This window comes from Chenopodium album, chromosome 16 (assembly GCF_948465745.1).
Source record: "Chenopodium album chromosome 16, dcCheAlbu1.1, whole genome shotgun sequence".
Lineage (NCBI taxonomy): Eukaryota > Viridiplantae > Streptophyta > Magnoliopsida > Caryophyllales > Amaranthaceae > Chenopodium > Chenopodium album.
This window is the reverse complement of record NC_137849.1, coordinates 4,679,939-4,702,673: the sequence shown is the minus strand read 5'-3', so window position 1 is coordinate 4,702,673 and position 22,735 is coordinate 4,679,939. Positions and strand designations below refer to the sequence as shown.

The following is a 22,735-nucleotide window of genomic DNA, read 5'->3' as shown; positions in this document are numbered from 1 at the left end:
TTATAATTTTTCTCTGCTCCACTTTCATAAATAATATTTTATTATTTCCGTCTCCTACTAATTAACAATACTTTATATTATAAAAAATCCTCTTTTAGGCCCCCAATCTATAATTTTTCTTAAATTTTGTGAGCACACTAATGTTGCGATTAATACGAAATAGAGGGAGTATCAAGCTTTTGAAATTGGTACTCGTCCATACATTACTAGCTAGTAACAATGAAGATTATTAAAGTTTGGGTTCTAAATGATAAGGTAAAATTACGTCACAAAATAGGATCATGTCATGAGATTAATCCACAATATAATACTAACCAAGGAACGATTGACAAACACTAACCAAGTTGTCAAGGATCACTTAAGTGAAGGACAACAAGCTCAATCCAAGTTATACCAACTTGTTAATGATAGATCACATTATGCACCAAGTAGTACACATTGACATGGACATTGAACCGGACATCCTTTCAAGCTACGAGTAAGACACCTCATAATAGTTGCTTCTTTGAAGGGCACTCTTTGATAATTAAGGGATCCATGGTGCAAATCAATGTGTTAGTTTATTGTCTATGACATGTGCTAAATATGACCGACCCCAGGCCGGAATCATCGAGAGAAAAGAGTCAATTATTTCTTCATTAATTAATGTGGAACACTTAGATACCGTATTTTATAGGATCAAATTATAACTATGCTAATGAACCCGTCACATGTAAGACCTATATATGCCTTTATATGCATGTTGGATCCTCTGTACTCGCATGTATGGTACCAAGTAGGAACACAATAATGCCCTTTTTGTTAATTTTGCTCATGTAAGGGCCTTAAATAGCCTTATCACTCTTGAGATATTAACTTGAACTCTTTTAATTTTGTGTAATAAAATTCAAGGAAAAAAACTAATAAAGAGGATATATAATTGTATAGAGGTCCCAAATTTTACATAATTCGTACACTAAATTGGCTAAGATTAATCTACAATACTTCGTGTAATGTATCTCCTTTTCTTTCATGTTAACGTCAAATTTATCTAAGATTACTTCCAAACTATCAATTTTCGCTTATCTCTAACTTCCTCATTATGGTTGAAGTCCATTTTTGCGGTCTATGTACAATTTATATTGTTGATCTTAATAAAACCAATCACATGAGACGTTGTCATGCATGTCGGTTTTTTAATGTCATGGTCACTTAATTATATTGTGGCCATCTTACATGTTATGCTCGAATAATAAACATAATCACATGTCAAATTTGTGTAGCAAATCATCAATTTATTTCATGGAAATATCACTAAGATCACAACAATATCATCATCAATCTTGCATTCATTAATTAAAAGTTCTTAATTGTTGTGATTTTGCCGGGAAGAAAGATTTCCCAAATCTATAATAGTAGCGGCATTTGTAGGATTTATAGGGGATTGTTAAACCTCGCCCATTTGATTTGAGTATAGTACTCTTTAATTACTTTGATTTTGATGTTTTTGATCAAAGTGTGATTTTTCGTCTAACCTATTAGGATTTAGGAATTTCCATGAGGCCCAACCTATGGGGCTCTCCGAATGCTTGTCACTTAGCTTGGTTCAACGAATTTAATGTATAATGAGCGATGAAATTTTATAAAAATAAATTCGCCTCTTAAATTAGGTCATGTTTGATTCACCTTCTTTTTACTTAATCATACCTTAGAAAAATAAATAGTTCATATTATATCAGATCAGAAAAAATAAGCTCTGACTTACTTTATTGTTTCATGTGTGATTTTTTATCGCTAAATATCTTTAATTTTGTAATTAAAAAAATTATGAAAATTACATATTTATAAAATACACATTTATTAGGAATCTAAGAAGACTCAACTTGATAGAATTTTTCTGTATAGATTATTGTACATATAAGGTCAAAGTTTGATCAACAATCTGATTAAAGATCAGATCATATCATACCAGATCAAATAAGCTCAAATTAAATCAAATAAATAAAAATAAGAAGAACTAAACAAGCCCATACTTAACAATTTCTTTACAAAACTTACTTTGACATGTTTCCTAGCTAACCGGACCACAAACACTTTCTTGTATGTGCTTTGGATGGGAGACATTTACATTTGGATCTTTAATTTGGGTGGGTGGATTGTAGCCGGAGACCAGGGAGGGCGATTGAATGGGGCAAAGGGATAAAGTGATGAGAAGTCGGGATAGTATTATTGAAAGGTAAGGTGTAATTCCTAATCCTAACTAAAATAAGTATGAAATAACTTTTATAAATGGTGTTTAGATAATTACACCTTCAAAAATATTTACTTACTTAATTACCCCTATTATTATTAATTAGCTTTTTTTCTTAAACTCTTAAGAATAGTGTGGGAATATTTATATCTCTAAAAATATTTGTTTACATATTTTCTCTCAATAATGCTACTAACAACTAAATTTATAACGTAAGGTCAAATCGAATTTTTTTTTGAATATTAGTTAGGTATGACGCGCGCTAGTCACTTTAGTAATACCCAAAATTGCTTAGTGAACTTGACAATGCTTCATAAACCAACGAGGTGCACCTTTCTTTACAAATTATATGATAATACTTTATTAATTTGTTATGAACTTATAAGAGCTTGTATGAACTTGATTTCACCCAACAATCAGTATAAACTTTTTTGTGCAAAATAAAGAAGTCTAATTCCGCCATTTCGCTAATATATATGATAAGGCATTGTCATATTAGATATTATTGTCACATTCATCACAATTAAGGTACGTATACAATTATCAAAAAAATTATATTATTATTATTATTATTATTATTATTATTATTATTATGGAGACGTGAAGTTATGATTTGGTTGATCGATTTGATCAGATAAATTTGATTAATTAAAATTAAGTACCATTGTGCTCTTTAAAATTAATTCAATTTAGCACTAATTTTAATTTCTTTAGTCCTCGTCATTTTTGCTCAACTGAAACCTATGGGAGTGTGTTTAGAAGGTCAAGGTTTACTTGGGGATAGAGGTTTGAGGACCTTTTCAAACTTCTAATGAGAATGTTTGATTGAGACAAGATCAAGAAAGAATTTTGGGTATGTCCATCGAAATAGCTAATTTTAATTTAAACAACTGTTAACGTGTATGAGTTAAGGAGGAAAATGGCTCCTAATGTTATTTACAAGAGTACATGTTTTTGGGGTTTGAATTATATGTACTTACTCCGTGTTTTTTTAAGTGACACACTTTTCTTAAACGGCCTTTTTTTTTTTTAAGTGACACACTTCCTCTTTTAGAAATTTCTTACATTTTAATAATATATCTTTACCCCACTATCTCTTACTTTATTATTTCTCACTCCTTTCATGATCCCCACTTCCTCTCACATTCTTTTACTTTATCATTTCTCACTCCTCCAACCTACCCCACTAACATCTTATTTTATTAAAGTCAATAAAATCTCCTAAAACTACGTATCGGTCAAAGTGTGTCACTTAAAAAAACACGGAGGGAGTAACTTTTTTATCCAATATATCTTCTTTGGATGCGAACTATATGTTCATATATTCTATGTTGGGTTCAAATCGTGTGTTTATCTATCGATGTATTTGTAATTTATTTGTTAGTGAATATCGAAGTAATATCGATTGTGCTAGTTTTTTTTTGGTGTTTTACCCGATTCATCCTTTGAGCTAATCCGGATTTAGGGATCAGTTCTAGGTGGTTAGGTTCCAATCCTCTCCCAATTGTTGTTGTGGGGGATTGAACACAGGTGCTCCCTACCAAGTGTAGTCCCAATCACCACTACACCAACATCCAATTGGTTATTGATTGTGTTAGTAGTTGTATTAATTAAAAAATGGTACACAATGAACATTGTACACTCAGGTGTATAAACCGCTTTACCTATATCTTGGCACATATGTATAGGTTTCAGTGATATCATTGATTGGTTAAGATAAATCACACCAATCAAATCCATTTAAAATCTTATATTATACTTTAAAGATTTGAAGGATAAATACATCCCATCTCCTATTTCCCTTCAAGCGCATCATATGGGTTAAAAAGAATAGGAGTACAAGATTTCTTTTCTACAACATCCATATCTGCTATTTTGTTCTCATTTTCCACAAGTCAATCCAAAATTAATTATTAATTTTCAAAATATTAGCCTTTATTCTCTAGTATTCACGTTAAAACAAAACAACATATATTAAAGAGATTGTATGAAAAGGATGTATATGGAAGAACCGGAAAATAACGGCATTTCCATGTGCTTCTAACATGGTAGGCCCTTAATCACTTCAAAATTACTGTAATTTAGACGTTAAATCAAAGCATCCTTATATCTAATTTAATTAATTAATTTTTGATGGAAATTATTTATTAGTTAGTGATGCAATTAAAATAGTACTTAAACATTTTGAGGTGGTTGCTTTGGAAGAATCCCACATGCAATCTTGTGATTAATTGACCAAAACATATATTAGAATCAAGATGTGTATGGTTGATGTAACATAACAAATAATTGAAAAGATTTAGATGAAGAACAAATGTTGATACTATTGCATGATTGAGTACAATTTGCATAATATGATTACGTTCTTTTTGTCATTCTTAATTACAATAATAATATTGACCGAATCATTTCTCATCACACATGCAACCCCCAAAATGTCTTGTTATTATCGATCAACATGCATGTATATCATGTACTTGGTACAATAATTCTATATCTATGCTTAAGTGCTTAACACTAATTAAAGGCGATATTTGTAACAATTTCTTGCCACGCTAAACCCCAATAAAAAGTACGACATATCTAAACGGAATTTAACCGTACATCTATCTTTTCTCACATTAAAAAATTAAAACATCTTTTTAGAAAGACTTTGTATCCGCAATCTCATGACTAGTTATTATAGACGTAGCTGTTACATTCTTAGCCATTATTATTTTTAAATTTCTAAATATGCTAAAGCGCACTATTGGACTCGAATCTTGCGTTGCCTACATTAGTATCTTGCTTAACTTAATTAGCAAGCATGCTTATAAGGCCCATTGAAGAATTGAGACTGGGTAAGGAAAATCGCCACCCCCAAAGTAATGGTGTCTTTGTATTGTATGTTAATACTTGGTAATTGAAACTTTGATAGTAAAACTATCAAAGTTGTACATATTGATTTGATATCTTCTTCTATTTAATTTTACATGTAATCTCTATTTACGTTATTATATTTTGATTTTCTTAAATTCAAAATATTACGTTTATTGATAGATTGTAAATTAATTAAGCAAGTAATTGAAAAAGGAATTTATAGGTTATTGGCCTAATTGCGATAATATATTGCTACGAATTGAACCGTATGTACTATATAGTTAATCGTTTCTTAGTTGTTGAATTAAGGTTCACATAATTGAATAATCATTAGGATAGTCAAGCAAACTATTAAGCTCAATGGCATGGCTAAATGAGAAATTACATTGTCGAATTGGGTGCTAAGTGTGACAAAATTGACTAGAATTACCTACATTAAGAGTTATAATCAATTTCATTTAGACCAATCTTTAAAAAAAAAATTAGTCATCATGAGTAGGGAAGGAGAAAGATAATGGAAAGAAATTATGAACAATTTCACACCTTAAATACAATACAAATCTTACATTTGGTGTGAAATTGATACATTTATTGACAAAACTAAAGAAAATTTCCCCTTTCTACCACCAAATTCAAGAAGATTTGTTGGGTCTTTTTGTTGTTTTTAGCATTTTGATTTCCCACATGTATCACGACTAATTACTTCAAAGCACACAAATTGGATGCTTAAGGAAATCGTGCATATTATTTGGTTTACATGCTTTAATTTTGACCTTGAATTTTGGTGTGGTGCCATGTTAGATACAACTAACAAACCACCTCCATTAAAAAAATAAAAAAATAATTAGACTTTGGGTTAAAAAAAGAAAATTAAACTTAGGGTTAGTTATGTACATATTATTAACCTCTTGTTAATTAGAGTATTTTAAGATTATTTATGAGTCATAGCTCCGTAATTTAATGCTTAACTAATTCTAGCTAGGGCTTGCGTGTTTGGTATGATTGATGTAAAATGGTTGATTGATGAATGGTGAGGAGTGGACTTTAGAGTGAACTCAGAGTCAACTCCCAACTTAAGAAAGTTTTATTCTTTGAAACTTAGATTAATAATTTTACACGAAGTATTTCATATATTGTTCAATTTATATTCAATTGCCAATAGTTTTTAATTAAAAAATGTCTTGATCCCGATTTAAAGTGTCAGTATTTTTTAAATATGGATTATGAGTAAAGAATGTCGAATTACTATAGACAGTTAGAATCCTATAGATAATTGTCGAAGGCATAGTATCGCGCGCTTACAACCATAGGTAGGACCGAGCAAAACTACCCGAAAAACCGAAAATCCGAAAAATCGTTCCGAAAATTAGGGTACCCGATCCGATAACCATAACGGTTTGGGTACCTGTTCTGATAATTTGTATCGGGTATGGTTATTGGGTATCATTTTAAAATTAACGGTAACCTGATCCGATCCGATAAGCATTTTTTTGCTTTTTTTCCCTAGTTAAATCTATTTTTTTTAAAATCAGAACTCTTACTTTACTTCATAATTACTTTATAATATCAATAATTAGTAATATTATTAATAATTTGGTCAAAATCATATGATATTGTTGTTAATTAGTGGTAAATTATATCATAATAACTACATAATTAAGTTTAATTATCATTATTGGATATCTTATTGGGTACTCGATAACCAATCTGAAAATTCGGGTACTCGAAGTCCGGGTATCCGAACTTATCGGTTCGGATTATGAATATCACTTTTAGGGATTTTGGCTATCGGGTACCTGAATCGTTTGTACTAACGGTACGCATACCCGTCCCATGCTCACCCCTACGTCCATAGGTTACTAAAATCATACTGGAAAATTTCTTACATACAACTGTACAAGTATGTTGAATTACTCTTAACTTGTATAATATTAAAACTGACAATGATTGAATAGATAAGAGTAATTAGCGTCTAAATTACACCAAAGTCCAAGTCAAAATTTAATAAAATTGAAAAAATACACATATTATAGTCGAACTTTCCATGTGCATGAAAATTTCCCTCAAAATAGGGTGATAATTATGTTGTTTTCAATTAAAAATGCATATCCTACGAGGATAGTCAACATAACAAAGTCTTGAAATTTTTTATCATTACTAATGAATATTTTATTATGATATATGCAGCCTTTAAGACAAATTTCAAATTAAACTTACAAACTCGAATTTCGATCTTCCGTAATAAAGTTTCTTTTTTTCTTTTTTTTTTTTTAAAAAAAAAATCCATTAAAATGGAACTGTATTGATTAAAGTTACTAGAGGAGTGAGGATGAAATCAGATTATAAGAGGACACAATTTAAGGAAATTACGTTAAAAAATTAATTTGTAAGTACTACGTTTATTAAATTTTCTTACAGTATCATGTACATTAATTGCTACCTACCATAAAATAAAGAAGTAATTGTTGATAGGGAAATTGGAAACACTAATTCAGGCACAAATTGTTGCTTGTTAAAAATGAATATACTTCTCAAATATTCAATTGCAAAATTTGGTAGGTGTGATATGTCTAATAGACTCTACTAGTATTAGGTACAATGAACTAATTTTGTTACGTAGTCCTCGTAGTAAATTAACAATATTTATTATTATTATTATTATTATTATTATTATTATTATTATGAAAAAGAAATTAAAATTAAAATTAAAAGAAGATAAAAGAGCCACGTAATAAATAAATGGAAATTTATATATATAATTGATGATATTGAAAAAGAAAATCAAGACGGTTGGGAATTGCCATGTGCTGATTGGGGTCCATGGCTTAAACAGTTGGTAGTTCAATTTCTCTATTACTCAAATCATATGCAAGCTACACTAGTCATTTAGTTGATTCTCATTGTCACATTCATAGTGTCACGGTCCGGTAGTTTAGACCCCGAAACGTGCGGCGCGCTCTAGCTTTTTGGCGGCAAGAACGCTAGTCTTAGTGCATCAAGTTGGTTTGGAGGGGAGCTATTATGCAAGTAAGACACAATATCTATAAAGGTCTAACAACAAACAAGCATAAAAGTAAGGCAACACTTGGTAGAAGGCTTATGATTTCATTAATCATTCACCCTCTAAAGCTAAAGAGCTTTAATTTGATTACAAGGAGAATTCCTAGTGAACCCTGAACTGACAGTAACACAATAATGGGACCTCAAGCTTAGAAAATATAAAGTAAACTCTAAGAAAGCATCTAAAGGGAATCTAATACATTAAAAGGAGTTGGATTCTAACATCCTCCCCTACTTAAGCTGTCGACGACCTCGTCGACTTACAAGAGTTACAATCAAAATTTAGAAAATCTTAACTATCTTGAGTCTCTAATGCGCCGTTGATGCGGCTGACTCTCGGAATCTTTGCTAACTCTGTTGCTGGATCTTCTTTGTTGATGAGGAGCTTGTCTCTGGGGTAGCTCGGCTCGAACAATTTGTTGAGAGCTTCATCTCTAAATTTCCTCCTGGGAGTTGAATCTTGTAGTTTCTGAAGGCGGGCAGCTTCCTCGGTCATCTGTTGGGGAGCTGCTGCCTGAAGACTGTGGTGGTGAGCCTCAAGTTGTGTTGGTGCCTCTTGGGTGACCATTGTTTCTATGATCCCCTACACGTGACCTTCGTTGTTTGCTCGACCACAGTTTTCCCTCTCTCTTGGGAGGTTCTCCTCTGGTGTCTCTGGGCTTGTTGCTTTTTGCTTCGAAATGAGTGTCTGATTATGGGTTTCGCGGGGGTGTATCTTGGATGTTGTCGACTCACTGGGCTTCATCTCCCGCTTCTGGGTGTCTTTGGTGCGAGCTTGTTTTTTTGATGTTGCCTTCTTCTCTGGCTCCATCACTCGCATTGCCGACAGGTATCAGACTTTTGGTTCTTCTGGGGCAATCATTCTCATGGAGCTCATCCTGTAGATCGCACTCATTCTTCGAACTGGACTGTTGTCTCTGCTGGTCTCTTTCTCCTCTGGGGACTTTTGCATGGACATGGATGACAATCTCTTTTGGATCTTGTCAAGCTCTTCTTTATGCTCGCACTCCTACCATTTGTGTGGGCCTCGACAAAGTATGCAATTCGACGGTCTAGTATCTCCCGAGGACGTGCCGGCCTTAAAGTTTCTGGAGTTGTGGGAGGGGGTCGATGTTGATTTTTGCGCATCACCTCCTCCACTTCTTCTCTGATATGTATTGACGATGTTGGACGATACTCGAGAGCCGTTCTCTATACCCTTTGGAGAGCTTGGAGTCGGGCTATTGGAGCGTGTTGACGTCCCACTTGAATCATTCTCGGATTGACGGCCCTTCCCGACTGAGTAGTCCATCAATCTCTCAGCAGCACACATGGCAGCAGTGAGGGTATCAATCTTCTGCCTTAAAATCTCTCGCTGCGCCCATTCCTTTAACCCATTGACAAAGTTGAACACACGATCTTTCTCGTTCATGTCTGTGATGTCCAACATTATCGTTGAGTATTCCTTCACATAGTCGCAAAGAGAGCCCTTCTGGCGGCACTCCAGCAACTTCATCCGAGCAACAAAGGCTGTGTTGTCGGGGTAGAATTGTTCCTTGAGTTCCTCTTTGAACTCCACCCATGTATCAATCTTTATCCTTCTTGCTTCGATGTCTGCGTGCTTGGTGCGCCACCAAAGCTTAGCATCTTCGGGCAAGTACATGATGGTAGTATCCACTTTTTGATCGTCACTCAATTGACATACTCGGAAGTACTGCTCCATGTCGAAGAGGAAGTTGTCGACTTCTTTGGCATCCCTAGCGCCACTGTAGTCGCGAGGTTTGGGCGGCTTGATCTTCGCTGTTTCAACACCAAGTGCGTCTCTGCCCACAACGCGCATAAGGGTAGCACATTTCTCAAGTGCTTCATCAGCTTGACCTTGAACAAATTATAATTGTTCACGGAGAGCATCTTTATCTTCCATTAATTTCACAATTTGCTCGGCTTGCTCGTGTACCACGACTTAGAGTTGGGACCATTCATTCGTCTTCTCCTCGAGCCAAGCGAACCTTTCTTCTACGAATTCCATCTTTGTGTAGCCCTCCTTGGTGCCTACACGGGTTGCTTGCAACGAGGTTTGGACCTCGGCTCTGATACCAACTGTCACGGTCCGGGAGTTTGGATCCCGAAACGTGCGGCACGCTCTAGACTTTTAGTGGTAAGAATGTTAGCTTTGAGCGGAAGAGGGGCTTGTGAGCACAAAGCAACACAAGCGGACAATTAAAACAAAGGAGCACTCACGTCTATTTGGGCGACGGAGTGCGAATGGTCGGGGCTTGTGACGGCCGATATTTCAAGGCGGGCACAAGCGGGTCCGAACCGCGGGTTCTTAGTGCATCAAGTTGGTTTGGAGGGGAGCTATTATACAAGTAAGACACAATATATATAAAGGTCTAACAACAAACAAGCATAAAAGCAAGGCAACACTTGGTAGAAGGCTTATGATTTCATTAATCATTCACCCTCTAAAGAGCTTTAATTTGATTATTAGAAGAATCCTAGTGAATACTGAACTGACAGTAACACAATAATGGGACCTCAAGCTTAGAAAACATAAAGTAAACTCTAAGAAAGCATCTAAAGGGAATCTAATAAATTAAAAGGAGTTGGATTCTAACACATAGGCATTGATTAATAAGAATATCAAAGAGAGGTAGTAATCAGGTTGTTTATATCAAGTTTAATTACTTGGATCAAAATTGGAGACTACGATAGGAAATTTGATTAAAATTACTACTAAGTCTTTCTAACGAGTGCAAGACATCACTTGTTTGGATAAAAATGTAGTATTATCGATGGCAAAGAATTAAAGAAATTGCCCATAAGTAAAACTAATAGAGTAGTGAATCAAAAAGAGGAGTTTATATAATTTCACAACTATGGAAATATTTTTTTTTTAATTACATTAACTCTCTAAATATAAAATGCGGAGTATTAGTTAACTTAACAAGTGTATATGAACCCTCGTTAAAAAAACCGAGCCTTAGCTCTTTTTTAGCCTTATTGCCCCTATTTACACTTCCTTGTAAAAAGACTGCCAAGAAAAATTTAACCATAAAATAAAAAGGAAAGAACATACATCAAATATAGTATTGATATAAATTTTATGTCATTTTTTTATTTTTTTTTTAATGAATAAAATTAATTTCTCGGCAGTTGTTCAAGTTGAAACAGTTGCAGGCTAAAAACCTTTGTCATTTTCTGAGTGGTCAATTCCTTTACAACTCTCTTTAGTCGTTACCACATTTGCAATTGCTTCCTTTGCTTGGCCTATATAAAGTAACACTTCTCTCAACTCAAACATCAAAATTCATTTGCAACACTTAGCCAAATACTCCACTCCTTATTTTCCTCCACTTTTTTTCCTCAAGAAAAAAATGGCAATTAATCCTACATTCTCAATTTCTTTGGTTCTCATTTTGATCAATGTTTGCATACTAGGCGCTTATGCCGGTTACGGTGGTTGGACCGATGCTCATGCTACCTTTTACGGTGGAGGTGACGCCTCTGGCACTATGGGTAAGTTCACCACTACGGATTACAACATTAGACACGTACATTTACGTGTTTTAAACGTTACATATTTACCATTTCGCTAATTTGTTAGCAATTAATCATAATTAGTTGTTACATTGTCACACATTATATATTTTTTTTTAATTGTAATAACAATTATTTTAAAACAGAGGGAGTAGTTTTCGACACATAATTGTGTCCCGTGGTGATATATGTCTAATTGTTTTGACATGAAAATGCAGGGGGAGCGTGTGGGTATGGAAACTTGTACAGCCAAGGGTACGGGACTAGCACCGCGGCACTAAGTACTGCGTTGTTTAACAATGGATTGAGCTGTGGATCATGCTATGAACTCCGATGCAATGACGACCCGAGATGGTGTCGCCCTGGTAGCATTATTGTAACTGCTACCAATTTCTGCCCTCCGAACCCTTCTTTGCCTAACAACAATGGTGGATGGTGTAACCCTCCTCTTCAACACTTCGATTTGGCCGAGCCTTCTTTCTTAAGGATTGCTCAATACCGTGCTGGAATTGTCCCTGTTTCCTTCCGAAGGTATATTACTTTGATGTCGTGTTTATTTATTTCCACCTACTAAACGAGATATATTTTTTACATCGTTAAAAATTGACATGTACCGGTTTTCACTTTTTGCTCGGTTTCAAACCAAGTAAAAAGTTGACAGTAACTATAAAACTAACATGGTTGTAAAAATAAACTATATATGTTGTTTTGGACGTTTTTAGTTGCGTAAGTGCTTAACTAGTTAGGTAAAAAGAGTTTTTATGTTGTAACGTTTTTCTTTTGGTACCTGTGATTGTACGAGTAGTCAAGTAGTACACTAATACGTTACATGGTTGTAAAATTGGCAGGGTACCCTGTGTTAGAAAAGGAGGAATAAGGTTCACAATCAATGGGCACTCTTACTTCAACTTGGTCCTAATCACAAACGTTGGTGGTGCGGGCGATGTTCACTCCGTGTCGATTAAGGGTTCGAGGACCGGGTGGCAACCCATGTCAAGGAATTGGGGTCAAAATTGGCAAAGCAATTCATTATTGAATGGGCAAAGCCTCTCATTCCAAGTTACAGCTAGTGATGGAAGGACTGTTACAAGTAACAATGTTGTTCCTGCTAACTGGCAATTTGGACAAACTTTTGAGGGTGGTCAGTTTTAATTAAATTAAATTAAAATATTTTATTGCCTAATTTTCCTATAAAATATTAAATATTTTGAAGAGTGTAAAATTAAAAATTGTAATTATATTTGGAAAGAGGAGAGAGAAATTGATAGGGAAGGTGGTTGGCCATATATCATATATGTGGCTTGGAGTTGCTGTGGTGCCTAATGTTTGGCACCCGCTAAAGCCTTTTATTTTGTTTTTGGTAATTTTTATTTTAATTTTTAAGTGAGTAATTAGTTAATTAGATATTTTTATGAAAATATGAATTTTCCAAATAGCTATATTATAAAGCTTTTGGATCATATCATATTATTCTGTATGTAAAGACTAGAGTGATTGCTCGAGTGTTTTGTACTCTGTAGTGATCTGATTTAGTCAATCAATTATTATGAGAATGATGATTTCAGATTTTGCAATTATTTAGCACTGAGTAATTTGTTGCAATTTTGACTTTTTCAACTTTATTTCATTTACAGTACGGAGTAATTATTTAGTAACTTATGGTCTTATGAGGTATTTACTACCATGACTGCCAAAATCAGTTAATCACCATTTATAACTCTAGCTCGACCTTTTTATGCATGTACACTGTAACCGTGTAACGGTGTAATGGATAGAAGGAAGCAACTTGCTTCTGTCTATTGTATGTCCGAACTAGTATTCCGCACATACTTGTGCAACTCATGGCTATCCTTGAAGAGGTGTCAATTCGGGTGTTCAGGTTAGGATCGGTGAGATTTAGATTGAATTGCTTTAATTTTATTTCAAATTAGAGTCATGTTAAATTATTTTATTCATTACAAATTAAAAATATGAATTGATTGTTATTCGGATAAGGCCAATCAGATCAAGTTTTGATACCTCGGACCTTGGCCCTTGTATATACGAGTAGTGATATAAAGGAAGGCATGGTGCTTGTACGTAATTCTGCCTACGAAAAAGTTGGAAATCTTAGTTAAGAATCGTAAGATGAGCTTTCAAAAAGAGCAATTAACACTTTTTTTCCCCCCCACTTTGTTAACTGTTTGAAAATGTGAAGGGTATTAAAAAGCATCATCCATGTGCGGATGCGCCTAAGAAGTACTGTAAGAAGACTAAGAACTTAATAAAAAAAAAGAAAAGAGCATACATAAGGAAAATGACACAAGCAAAGATATATACTACGTACTTGAAAGGTGTAAGGATTGAAAGATTGGTTAGTGGTTACTACTTAGGGTTTGTTCTTATTGACTGACCTCAACTGAATTGAACCGAATTGAGTTAAATTGAACTGAGCTGAGCTGAACTAAACTTATGAATTAGTGATTTTTAACTACGGATTAGTGATCTTTGATTATTTATTATTATACATATGTGTATATACAAATATACATATTAAAATATTTAAGAAAAATATACTATATAATTAAAATATTTATGGAAAATATATTAAAAACATGAAACCCCAAAACATTTTTAAAACATATACTATTTAATTAAAAAAATAAAATATTATTATGACAAAAGAACACAAAACACTTTGTAAAAAATTATCACAATTAAAAAAAAAAAAAGCTGGAACGAAATTAAACAGAGCCAACCCCCCCAACTGTATACCACTCTCTTTATTATTCTAATTAATACAATGTTATTATTATTATTATTATTATTATTATTATTATTATTATTATTATTATTATTATTATTATTATTGTCGTTGTTGTAATAAGATCTTAAAAGAATGAAATTTGGCTTTATATCATTAGCAATATCATAAGACATAAACTGAACTGAACTAAACTGAACTGATTAGAGCTGAACTGAACTGATTAGTGCTGAAGTGAACTGAAAATAAACGTATGAGCACAGGCCCTTAGTACCTAACTACCTACCCAAGTTATTGTACATTTGTGCTCGGTGAGCTTATTAGAGCATCTACAATGGTTGTGCATAAGGATAATTGCTAGCTACATGCTAGCCATTGTGGAGCTACACCTACTTGTAGCTAAGTCAAATTAGAGCTATATAGTTTCATTCCATCCAATGTCATTATATTTATTTGTTTAATATATTTTATGTATTTGTTTGTTTATTATTTTTTTTATGGTTTATTTATCACAAAAGGATGTAACTTACTATTGTAGAGGTTGTAGTTTAAATCATATAGCTTGGAGATTAATGATGTGGCAACCCAAAGCTACATGTACATGTAGCTAGCCATTGTGGATGGTCTTAGGGCCTGTTCTGATTCACTGAACTGAGGCGAACTGAACTAAACTGAACTGAAATGGGCTGAATATTTTATAAGAGAAAGAAATTAAGAAATGGACTGAATTGAAAATAACCCGAGGAGAATATTTTTATTTTTTTTTTTTTTTTTTTGTATGGGTAGTGAGCTTATTACTCCGTACTAAATTAAAAAGTTGCAAGTAAGACTCTTTTCGATTTATTTTAGAATGATTTAGGCCTTGTTTGGTAAAGAGATTTTAGTTTATTTTTCTCAATTGGATGTTTGACCAATTAAAAAAACTAATTTAGGTGTTTGGTAAATAGGTTATTAAAAGAGCTTTTTGAGCTTAAAAAGCTCTTTTAGAAAAAGCTCATTATAAGAGCTTTTCAAAATTAGCTTATCGAACAATTAACTCTTTGTCTCTTAAATACACTAAAATAGCTAACAATTAACAGCTATTTGCCAAACACTTTTACACATTCAGCTAATTATAACTAGCTAATCAAACCAGCTAATATACCCAGTTAGTCAAATCAGCTAATACAATCAGCTACCAGTTAATTACCAAATAGGGCTTTAGTCTTTTTTTTTTTTTTTTTTTTTTCTCGTTTCAACATTGGAAATTGTTATAGATTAGGGAGTATCGTTAGTATTTGTCAACTGATTTCATTATTTAAAACATAATTTGTCGTTAAAATGAAACTTTGAACCAATCAAACAACAACGTTAGTTAAGAAAAAAAAAGTTTCATTTTGATGAAAAAATGGAAATTAAATATCTATTAAAAAAGTTTTTTAAAAAGTAAGCTCTTCAATGTTAATTTCTACATTTTCTCTCAAAAAATTTCTACTATACATGTTTAATTCATCTTATTTTTACTTATTTCACAAAAAATGAGTTCTAATCCGATCATATCAGAAAAAATAAATTTTGACACACTTTTATCGTTTTATGTATGGTTTTTATCGCTAAATATCTTTAATTTTGTAATGAAAAAATTTATGAAATTAATAAAGTACACATTACGAATCTAACGGAAATTACAAAAACTCTTGCGTGGACCTGCTCCACAATAATATATTGTGGACTTGAGGTTTATACGCATACAACTGTTGTTATAGAACCTAGTGATCCAAATTTTAATCTAGTAATCTTAATTTTAACATATAGTTTATTGAATTTTAAGATAAATTTTTAATCTATATGTCAAATTTTAAAATATATTATTGATGCAAAATTAGTTAGGAATTAATATGTCGTTGTGACGATTTTCTATCTAATAGGCATGTAATGACTAATAATAATATTGGTGAAAATATTCAATTAAATACATTAAAAAAAATTAGCAAAAAATAAATTAAATTTTAAAAAAATGTTCAAAGCCCATTGAATTGACCCGAACCTAAACTTTAGGCAAGGGTTGAACATTTCTTGGCCTATAACCTGAATTGACCCGATCCGAGATGACTCATGACCCGACCCTGATTGAAGTAATAAAATTATACTCGTATTAGATTGTGATGAAGTTATTTTAACGAATTAGTATATATTATAAATGGATATTTTATGCTTTGAACTACTTCCTTTGCTTCAAAAAATACTACTTCCTTCATTCTAGTAATATTGCAACAATTGGACTTTTGCACTATTTATCATGCTTGTTTGACCATAAATTATGATTTATACAATTTAGATTGTATTTTTACCACTCCTACACAGGGTTGTTTCTGATATTTTATAGGCCATAGGCAAAATTAGAAATAAGGGCCCTTGCTTACAAGAAAATTATACATTGACAAGTAGTATTCCATATTAATATTGACAAGTAGCTTCAAATTTTAAGGCAAGATGAAGGACCTTAGTGAGTTCTGATACCTCTCACAAGAGAAGCCAATATACCTCCGTAGGTCAACACTGAAAGTAAAGGGGGAAGTAAGGGAATCCCCCGACTTCCAATCAAATATCCTATTTATACATAAAATAAAATATAGTCATGTGGGGTCTTGTTAGATTCATCTCATAAAATACTTTTATAATATCAACTTTTTATAATTTTTACTCTTATATAATTATAGATATTTGACAAATAAAATGTGTTTTGGGATGCGTAATTTCATTCTTATTGCAATATTTGTGTAACAGAGGAAGTATGATATAAAAAAGATTAATTTTTATGATAAATTATGAGAACTATAATCTATTTTTTTTTAATAAAATTATAATTCAATTTGTACCTCTGTGGACCTTTAATATTGTTTGAGAACCTAAATTACGACGTTATATATGTTGAATAATGACCCTAAATTTAACATGGTGACTTTTATTATTAATATTGACCAGCATATAAAAAAATTTACGGGGTGTTTTGCACGTGAAATCGGGGATGACAAGACGACAATGGTGTTACAGCCGATGATTTACCGGTCCTTTCAGAACCAATTCACGAATCAACTAAAAGCCCCTCCGAGTGGATTAGAAGGTGAAATTGAGATTTGAGAATTAAAAAAAAACACATCAACTAATACTCCGTATTATGTTTGGATGGGATGAAGTAGATAAGAAATAAACTACAAAAATTTACAAATGTACCCTTACAAACATAATTTAATTTCTTCATTAATGGCAATTTGGTCCTTTACTAATTTTTTCTATTCCCTTTCATAATACTTGCCCCTAGGTCATTTTATTTTCATGAAATAAAGGGACCCTATTCTCATTCCCCTTTTTAAATAGTTACCCGGCACAAGGAAGTGCAATGTGACAAATTTATTACAGGTGTTGTGAATGATCCAGTTCAAGAGAATGATGATAATCAATTGAAGACCAAGCAAAATTCTAGACCAGAGGTACATGATGATTATGGTTCATGGATGATTGTCCAAAGGTCCTCAAAGAAGAATGCCTATGCTGCACAAAAGGATACCCAGGTCCAAAATGTTAAGCATACTGGTCAGTCCCCTAGCCAAAGCTCTACCGGCAGTCAACGAAGGCAACAGTGGGTGCCCAAGAAGCCGAATGGTACTAGCCTAGCAAAGGAGTCAGGGTCTAGGTTCAGTGTATTGCAAGAAGAGGAAACTGAGCAAATTGAGTTTCCTAAGAATCCAACTAAGGAAATTTTGACAAAAAATCGTGCAATGGAAGATGTAGCTCCTATTATTAGCACGGCTAATTTGGGAGAGGACCAGGATATGGCAGTAATAAACTTGGAACAAGGAAATGTTTCCTTAGATAATGAAGATCAGGCTAGTACGGAAAAGGCAACTATTGACCTGGGGGAAGATTCTCAGTTGAGAAAAGCCAAAGTTGGTAACCCCAATTGTGATATTGTTGGTTTAGGGAACAAGTTATATTCTAAGGAAAAAATATCTTTTTTTCATAATAAAGTTATTGGTGATGGGCAGAGGATCCCTCTTTCTCAGAATATCTCTGATTCTTTGCCAAATATTAACCGAGTTTTCAAAAGAAGTAATTCTTCTTCGGTCCAAAAACATTCCTTTCCTTATTCGAGACCTCGTAATTTAGGAAAGGAAAATTATTTTGAAATTGCTTCTTCAACTCCTATAGCTTTGAGAAATTAAGAGAGGTTGAAGAATAATTCTGTGCAATTTTCAAATAGTGGTGAAGATGGAGTATCCAAGAATCCCATTGTCCCTGGAAGTGAGAATTCCCACTTCGTTTGAGATGTTCATCGACTACCAGACATAGGGGCCAACAATAATATCATGTCATCCATTAGCAAACAGAGCTCTGATTTTGATGACTTCGTTCCTGCCACCGAGGTTCCAGGACCCGGAATTGATGGCTTCAGTTCAGATCCCGTACGAAACGGAGGGACCTATGACCATGTTGAGGGAGATGTATCTCTCTCTTATGCCTAATATTCCCTTGAACATCTATGACCGATTTCCCCAGTTTAATATGTCAATAAAATTTTTGATGTGGAATGTGCAGGAAGTTGGCAATAAATAGACTCTTATTAGGGAGTTAGTACGAATTAATAAGCCAACTATTCTTGTTTTGGTTGAAACTCATATTAGTGGGGACCAAGCACATAAAATATGTGATAAAATTGGATTCTCTGGCCAAAGTCGTGTGGAAGCTCAAGGCTTTGCAGGGGGAATTTGGCTTTTTTGGAGGAAAGAAGAAGTTACTGTAAATTCATATGACAACCACACTCAATATTTATCTGTGGAAATTCGGAGGATTGGAGAAGAGCCTTGGTTGTTTTTTGCTGTATATGGAAGCCCCGATGGGACTCTTCGTAGAGATCTTTGGACGGAACTTGAGAAAATTAAAGAGAATTATAATGGCCCTTGGTTGGTGGCAGGGGATTTTAATAAAACTTCTAGCCTCGGTGAAAGAAATGGAGTAGGAGGTACTGAAATGGTTCAAAGATGTAGAGCTTTTTCGGAGTGGATTAATGAGAATGAATTCATTGATTTGGGGTGTTCGGGGCCGGAACACACGTGGTTTAAAGGCAACTCCCCAGAAACGTTCAAATCTGCTCGTTTAGATAAGAGGTTTAGTGAATGAATCATGGAGGATTAGATTTGATGATGGTGCTCTTCGTAATCTGCCCAAATCTAAGAGTGATCACTGTCCGATTCTCATTAGTACTAATGGTTTTGCGCCAATCCAAACTTCTTTGAAACCATTTCGTTTTCAAGCCGCTTGGATGAGTCATGGAAAATTTGATGAGTTCTTGTAGAGCAAATGGGATAATAATGCTTCTTTAATCCCTTTTCTGAAAATGTTTGCTGATTTCCTGAATTCTTGGAATCGTGAAGTTTTTCATAATATATTCCGTAAAAAATCTGAATTGTGGGCTAGACTTGAAGGGATTCAAAAGAAGCTTTTGGCTGGCCGTGATCGTCACCTAATCAAACTGGAAGCTTCGTTGCGACGTGAGATGGATGATGTTCTTGCGCAGGAGGAGCTATTATGGTTTTAAAAATCCCGAGTGGATGCTATTCGAGATGGGGACTGTAATACCAAATATTTTCATCTCTCGACGATAATTAGGAGGAGGAAGAATAGAATTGAGACTCTTCAAGATAATTCTGGTGAGTGGATTCAATGCCCCGATCAAGTGGTTTATAATCACATTATAATTAGACTAGGTTAATTAAATACCATTGAAGGAGTTTATAGGTACTATAATGCGGAAAAACATGAATCATATTCATAAAGCACCTAATCTCAAGATCGCATGCATAACACACAAGACACATAATCATACCTTTGAAGCGTGAATTCCACGAAGCTATTTTACAGGCAAATCAGGGAGAGAATAGAGCCCCAAGCGTTGCTCCTCTACTTAGTCCACGAGCTTCGAACGAGCTGTCCACCAATACTAGATTGGTCGAGTGAAAGGGAAAACCGCAATCACCACCTTTAATGGACTAACCGACCACCACGAACCACCACAACCGGCGTCGAGGAGGAGGAGAGAGCCGTGAGAGAGGGGGAAGTTTGAGAGGGCTTGGTCTCGTGTTTGCTAACTCAGGTTTGATAAAACTGATCAATTGAATTGCATCAACCTACAAACCCTAGGCACCAAGTCTATTTATAATCATATTATAGTTATACTAGGTTAGGAAGCCCAAAACCCTCCAACCTTCTCTATATGGCCGACCATCATAGGGGATGAGGCCCATCATGGGCCTCTTCCTCTCATGCTTGATCTAGGCCTTTTGTGTGACCTTATAGGATCCGTCCAAGTGGACTTTGGCCTATTTTACTAGCCCAAAGATCGTTAGTACCTCTAGCTATGATATAACGACGACCTAAATGTACAAACTTAATTATCTCCATAATTTGATCCATTTATATATCTAGCAATTGCACACGGCAAAGACATAATTCCTTCAGTTAAGAACATGGTTGTGGATTATTGGCGGAATTTGTTTTAGGAGGATCTATCTCCTTTCACGGGGGAACAAGTGTTGTGTGATCAGTTCCCTCATATTGGTGCTAACGAGTGGATCCTTATTAATAGGCCTTTTTCTGCTTGTGAGATTAAACGTGCACTTATGTCGATGAAACCTTTTAAAGCCTCGGGGTCGGATGGTTTCCAACCGATGTTTTATCAACATTATTAGGGTTTGGTTGCACCGAGTGTTCTTAGGCTGGTCAGTGATGTTCTTGAAGGAAGATCATTCCCGGAAGGTTTAAATGATGCATTTTTGGTTCTCATCCCAAAGACGGATTATCCTCAACGAGCTAATCAATTTCGTCCCATTGGGTTGTGCAATATCACTTATAAAATTGTGACAAAAGTGATTGTGAATCGTCTCAAACCTCTTTCTCCTAGTTTAATTTCCCCTACTCAATGTAGCTTTGTTCCTAAGCGGCAAATTACGGATAATATTATTATTGTCCAAGAAATTCTTCATACCATGCGCCGGAAACAAGGAAAACTAGGTATGATGATGGTTAAAATTGATTTTGAGAAGGCATATGATCGGCTTAGATGGAGCTTTATTAGTGACTCTCTAATGGAACTTCGGCTTCCCCAAGCTATGGTGGACATCGTTATGAATTGTGTCACCTCGGCCAAATTGCAAATCCTATGGAATGGGGAACCTACGATGAGTTTTACTCCTAGTAGGGAAATTCGATAAGGTGACCCGTTCTCCCCTTACCTTTATTTTATTTGTATGGAGCGCCTTGCTCACTTAATTGAGAAGGAAACCCGATTTGGTAATTGGAAAGCTTTGAGGGCTAGTCTAAAAGGGCCGGAAATATCTCATCTTGCCTTTGGCGACGACCTTGTTTTATTTGGGGTAGCTATTGTGGAACAAGCAAATTGCATGAAGGAGTGCCTTGATCGCTTTTGTAGAGTTTCTGGCAGTAAAGTAAGCTTTGACAAATCTTGTGTTTATTTTTCTAAGAATACTTGTCATGATGTTCGAGAGGCGATTTGTTGCTCATTGAATATGCAAGCCAGTGATGATTTGGGTATATACCTTGGAGTCCCGACTATTAATGGTCGGACTTTAAAACAAGATTTCCAATATATCATGGATCGTATTAGCTCGAAATTAGCTGGATGGAAGGCTAAAACTCTCTCTTTGGTGGGGCGAAATACCTTGGATCAATCTTGCATTTCATCTACCCCTTTCTACACTATGTAGACGGCTAAGCTTCTGAAGTCTTCTTGTGATGAGATGGATAAGAAAACTCGAAGTTTTCTTTGGGGAAGTATGTAATAGCACAAGAAAATCCACTTAGTAGCTTGGGAGACTATTACCAAACCCGCTCCATGAGACAAGCTAATGCAGCCTTTCTATCTAAGCTTGGGTGGAGACTCATCACTAAACCTGAGGCTCTTTGGTCACAAGTGTTGCAATATTGTGATGGGCGCTGTGACATCGATATGTTCAAGGCTCGCACGGATGATTCGAATCCTTGGAGGGGTATTGTGGAAAATGTTGATGTGCTTAGGAAAGGGGTGAGTATGGCTATAGGGAAAGGAGATCGTGTGCTATTCTGGAAGCACAATTGGGCTATTAAAAAACCTCTGCTGGGCATTGCTTCTCCTGCTCCTCCTGTGGCGATTCAAGACCTTCCTGTGAAGGAATTTTGGGACCCGAATTAAGGTTGGAAATATGAATTATTTGCGGACTTTCTTGATGCTGAAACTCTTGATGGAATTGCTGCGCATGAGGTAGTTAATGATGATGATGTTGTTGATGCTA

The 22,735-nt window shown here is 34.5% G+C and overlaps 4 protein-coding genes across 4 annotated transcripts in view; 3 read left to right on the top strand and 1 right to left on the bottom strand.

Moving 5' to 3' along the window:
* Nucleotides 1–12,919, bottom strand: part of LOC145586119 (superoxide dismutase [Mn], mitochondrial-like) — a 62,913-nt gene extending 49,994 nt beyond the window's left edge. The window contains exon 1 of the mRNA XM_081642865.1: nucleotides 12,911–12,919. The gene's annotated coding sequence lies outside the window, so the exon portion shown is untranslated. The remainder of the gene's footprint in view (nucleotides 1–12,910) is intronic.
* Nucleotides 11,443–13,245, top strand: LOC145586118 (expansin-A4-like). Its single transcript, XM_081642863.1, has 3 exons — nucleotides 11,443–11,647; nucleotides 11,887–12,199; nucleotides 12,517–13,245. Exons 1-3 carry the CDS (start codon nucleotides 11,506–11,508, stop codon nucleotides 12,818–12,820), a joined length of 759 nt encoding a protein of 252 aa, XP_081498989.1. The 5' UTR covers nucleotides 11,443–11,505; the 3' UTR covers nucleotides 12,821–13,245.
* A 5,512-nt stretch (nucleotides 13,246–18,757) lies between these two features.
* Nucleotides 18,758–19,568, top strand: LOC145583776 (uncharacterized). The gene is made up of 2 exons (XM_081640752.1): nucleotides 18,758–18,892; nucleotides 19,005–19,568. The coding sequence occupies exons 1-2, from the start codon at nucleotides 18,758–18,760 to the stop codon at nucleotides 19,566–19,568; spliced, it is 699 nt and encodes a 232-aa protein (XP_081496878.1).
* Nucleotides 19,569–21,694: 2,126 nt separating this feature from the next.
* LOC145583775 (uncharacterized) lies at nucleotides 21,695–22,171 on the top strand. The gene has a single exon (XM_081640751.1). It carries the CDS (start codon nucleotides 21,695–21,697, stop codon nucleotides 22,169–22,171), a length of 477 nt encoding a protein of 158 aa, XP_081496877.1.
* The last annotated feature ends 564 nt before the right edge of the window (nucleotides 22,172–22,735 follow it).